The 4,793-nt window shown below is 34.1% G+C and overlaps 1 protein-coding gene across 1 annotated transcript; it reads right to left on the bottom strand.

The window, feature by feature from the left end:
• LOC121829084 (olfactory receptor 5M10-like) lies at positions 1 to 4,793 on the bottom strand. Its single transcript, XM_076568647.1, has 2 exons — positions 4,713 to 4,793; positions 1 to 3,093 (listed from the first exon to the last, which is right to left on the bottom strand). Exon 2 carries the CDS (start codon positions 3,081 to 3,083, stop codon positions 2,136 to 2,138), a length of 948 nt encoding a protein of 315 aa, XP_076424762.1. The 5' UTR covers positions 3,084 to 3,093; positions 4,713 to 4,793; the 3' UTR covers positions 1 to 2,135.

The raw sequence follows: 4,793 nt of genomic DNA, 5'->3' as shown, positions 1-4,793 counted from the left end.
AAAACTATTTAATATTAGCTTTGTAAAAGTTTATATAATAAAATTGAATATTGATATAATATATTTTAGTATAACATACCACTAGTATATAGACAGTATTTAGTCCATCTTCAGGAAAGTCTTTGTGAATAAAAGTAAACTATTCTACCAAATTACTGCTTTGAGATAGAAAGTGGACACTCCACGCCTCTGTACCTTTCTCAGCACTCAGAACCTTCTATTTATTTTGTAGGTGGACATTGTATATATCAAACCATAAAAATCAAGAGCTTTAAAATCATTCAAAATAGAGCCAGTGAGATAATTGAAGGGGATAATATGTCTTCTGAGATCAACCATTGGGACTCAAAGAATGGAAAGAATCAACTCCTATAAACTGTCTTCTGACCTCTGCCTACCAGCTTTGGGATATATGTGTTTCCCTACTCTCAATACAAGCGCAAAATGAACCAAAGATAATATTTTTAAAAATATACAAAATATTTAATTCAGAAATTCTGATTCTAAGAATGTATCCTAAATGGAAAAAGAACATTCAAACAAAGAAATAGAACCATATAAATATGTTACATGGATGCTGTAGTAAAATGATTTGCAGGAGGGTGAAAGAAAATATGTCTTTTAGTGAAAACTACAAGTTAGTCTTGTTTTGATTCCTTGTATATTTCAATAGTTTTACATTTGTTATTCCAAATTTGATGTGTATTTTTAACAAAGACAAAATGACAATTACTAAGTATAAAACAATGAATTATTTATGTATTTAAGTATTTATAATTAAATTCTTAAGTATAGAGATGATATTTCCTAATGAAAATCAATGTTGATTTTCATGTATGGCATAAGATTTCAATTTTGCTTTAAAGCTTTATTGATACATGTGAACATGAATTTACTTAAAACAATTGTAAAAGAGTATAATGAACCTCATTCATAGTGTTAGATAAAAGGATTATAAATTTCTTCTTCACATTCACCCTGAATTCATAGTTCTTTTAAGGGGTGTGTGAGCATTTATATTAAGAAAATGCAGTCTAAATAGCTATAATAATTAAATTTTTCTTTCATATGAAACAGTAAGATAATTCTATCTAAAATGGAGAAAATTATTATTTTACACAGAAACTTCAAAAAATTAGGTATTAGATATTTCTAAAAAAGAAAAATCACAGACACCATAACCATCTTTAAAGTTTCACTAATGAGAGTAAATGCATGGTTTAAACTTGTGATAACACCATCCTCAGCATCCCATCTAGCATTCTGATGGGTGGGAATCGACAAATCCCAAAGTTAGGATAACACAGTAGGAATGAGAAAATGAAGGGCTTTTATGTGTGTTATTGTGAACTTCTGTGTAAGTTTATTCATTTCTATGCCAAGGACTCCCAGGCCATAAACAAATACAATGACTACCTCATTATTTCATTAACAATGTATAAGTCAAACACTCATACAAAAATGAGAATTAAAAGTTATTTTGAGCTGGGCAGTGGTGGCACACACCTTTAAATCCCAGCACTTGGGAGGCAGAGCCAGGCAGATCTCTATGAGGCCAGTCTGGTCTACAGAGCAAGATCCAGGACAGGCACCAAAACTACACAGAGAAACCCTGTCTCAAAAAAAAAGTTGCTTTGATGTTTTGAGTAATGATTTTTTATTTGTTTTATGCCATTTAATTGATGAGTTGGAAATCAAAGTAATCATTCTGTAGTGTTCTTTATAGTAGACAAGAATAACCATTGTTAAAAAAAAAACTATAAAATCATCCATCCTTTTTGAAATGCTCTATACCTTCAAGCATGCCACCATTCATAGGGTATAAACTTACCGTGTTCTCTTTAGGACAAGTTAGTTAGAAACTAAATTTTATATAAATTAAGACAATATTTTTATATGGAATTTTGAATAGTAAATAAAGAATACTCTGAAATTATTTTGGTATTTTCCAATTTCAATATGGTAGATTTATTTTAAAAGTATAACTAGAAGGTATAAAGTACAGAGGAAAATGTAAAAAAAAAAAGAGGTGGCTACTAGAGGTATATGCTGTTACACAAGTAGTAAGTCTAAAATACTAGCTTTATCCTACAAGGATACTATGTTATCAGAGATTATAACTAATAAACACTTTCCTAAACCAAAATTTTCTGACAGAAATTTCCCTTGATCACCTGTTTCACAGCATTGATGACATCTTTATTCCTTAGGCTATAGATCAAGGGGTTCAGCAATGGACTTAAAAAGGTGTAAAAAACAGCAATTACTTTGGACTCCTCTACAGATTTCTCTGATGGAGGTTTTAAATACATGCAGAAAAGGGTTCCATAAAATATGGTGACAGTTGTTAGATGGGAACCACACGTGGAAAAGGCTTTTTTCCTTCCTTCAGCAGAACGGATCCTCAAGATGGCTACAAAAATGCAAAAGTAGGACATAAGAATGACAAAGAGAGAGCTTATGAGAGTGAAGCCAGCTACCACAAACATGGCCATCTTTTTGACATGAGTGTCAGAGCAAGCCAGCATGATGAGAGGAGGGTCTGCACAGTAGAAGTGGTTGATTTCATGGGAGCCACAGAAAGACAAGCGGAAAGTGAGCAGAGTCTGAGAGAGCCCATTCAGGAAGCCAAAAACATAAGGGAATGTGACTAGAGAGACACAGACATTCTTGGACATCCTGGTACTGTAATGCAGAGGACTGCAAATGGCCACATAGCGGTCCAGTGCCATTGAAGCAAGGATATAAAACTCAGTAATCGCCAGAGCAATGAAGAGGAGACACTGGGTAAAACATCCAGCATAGGAGATTGTCTTCTGGTTGGAGATGAAACCATGCAGCATGTTGGGAGTAACATTGGAAGAGTAGCAAATGTCTACAAAGGAGAGGTGCCCAAGGAAGAAGTACATGGGCGTTTGTAGGTGGGAATTGGTCCTGATGAGCATAATCATGCACAGATTTCCTGCCAGTGTGATGACAAAGATGAGCAGAAACACCACAAAGAGGATCCTCCCCAACACTGGGCTGTCTGTGAGTCCCACAAGAATGAAATCCATCCCTGCAGTATGATTTAGGGAGGTCATTTTCTTACACCTTGCAAGTTGAAAGTGACAAGAAATGTGAGCAGTGCCTTCTCATTTAATGATGAACTGTGCATTCATCATTGATTATTTGTTGATCTGCAGCACAATTCCTTTTCTCATCAAGAGCTTCCAAATACTTACATTTTGTACCCAACCTGTATGTTTTTGGTAATCTGTTTCTGTTTTTTTCTTTTCATTGTATTTCTCCTAATCACACAACAGACAAGCAGACAAACACCACTGAGGTCTCACTGTTTTTCCTCTTCTCTCTCAGAATTGTATGCTTATTCATCATAGTCAAATATTGTCATATGCATACTTACACAAGTACACCTATGTTCTCAGCAATATCCATGTAGAATAAATTTCCACATTTTTAAAAAAAAATTCTTGATGTAAAAGTTTTAAATGCATGTCACTTCATCATTTCTATCAAGTAAATGAAGAAATGTTTGTGTCCAGTATTTGAAGCTAACATATGCTGTGTATTTGAAGTCAGAATAGAATATAGACATCTACTGGGCAGTGGTGGCACACACCTTCAATCCCAGCACTCAGGAGGCAGAGGCAGGTGAATCTCTGTGAGTTCAAGGCCAGCCAGTTTACAAAGTGAGTTCCAGTACGGGCTACAAAAGCTACACAAACAAAACAAAACAAAATGAGCATCCAATGCAGCATGTTACTTACAATCCACAATTGTCAATAAGAGAACAAAGAGTCCCTGAGTTCTGATGTTTGTCTTTTAAAAATTATGATAGTATCATAATCAAGGCAAATTTTCAACAGACTATGGTGCCATTTGCTTGAATTCTCAATAACCTGGGTGGTTGCATAAAGAAGATTGGTAATATCGGCTAGCCTTGGGAAAATTAATCCACATAGCAAAACCATGTCTACAAAATCTAAACCCCCACCAGTACCACCAATGACAACAAAAAAATAATCCTAAGAATCTAAGAATCTAAGAATTTTTCTCTCTGTGTTGGATGATTATCAGTACATTAACTCCTGTGCACTGATATTACTCATCAATGTAAGTATAGCAGTCATCACATCTTGTGCCCCCACAGAGTGTATGTGGTAGAGCAAAAGGAATAGATATTAATTCATAGAAAAAGCTATGCAACATATTGTCAAGTGAAAATAATTTATGATATAAAAAATAGTGGAAAGGTTTTAGATGGAGTATAAACTCTTCCTGAGAGGGAGTATTGAACAGTCAAAAGGACATTCAAGTCTCTAGAATAAACCCATCTTTATAGTGTGAATTTTTTGTGTGCAAAATGTTCTTGTATTCTAACCTATTCATAAGATCATTTGCTAGGGAAAACATGGATTCTTAAATATGGTATCAATGCCAGTGGGATCTATCACCTAGGATTTCTATGTGTTTGTAACGTGTGATGAAATCGTATCAATGCTTCACTTTACAACCATTCTTTACTTCCTTCTCACACACACATCAGAGTTCACATATAATAATGGATTCTTTAGAGTCACTAAGATATATTGACATATGAATAAAATGGTCAAGGGTAACTGACAACCTATTTCTGCACAATGATAGATAACAATCCACATACAAACAGACAAATATGTTTTAGTTATCAAATACAAAATTTAACCTACCTGTAAATGATGACTTACTACACATCATATAAAGTAGGAAGACTTATAATGTATTTTTTTTGGTATAATCCCCTAAGTGTC

This window comes from Peromyscus maniculatus, chromosome 4 (assembly GCF_049852395.1).
Source record: "Peromyscus maniculatus bairdii isolate BWxNUB_F1_BW_parent chromosome 4, HU_Pman_BW_mat_3.1, whole genome shotgun sequence".
Lineage (NCBI taxonomy): Eukaryota > Metazoa > Chordata > Mammalia > Rodentia > Cricetidae > Peromyscus > Peromyscus maniculatus.
This window is presented reverse-complemented; position numbering and strand designations above follow the sequence as displayed.

What these genes read in the sequence shown, in the direction of transcription:
- LOC121829084 (XM_076568647.1), bottom strand. Translation starts at nt 3,083, where the DNA reads ATGACCTCCCTAAATCATACTGCAGGGATGGATTTCATTCTTGTGGGA.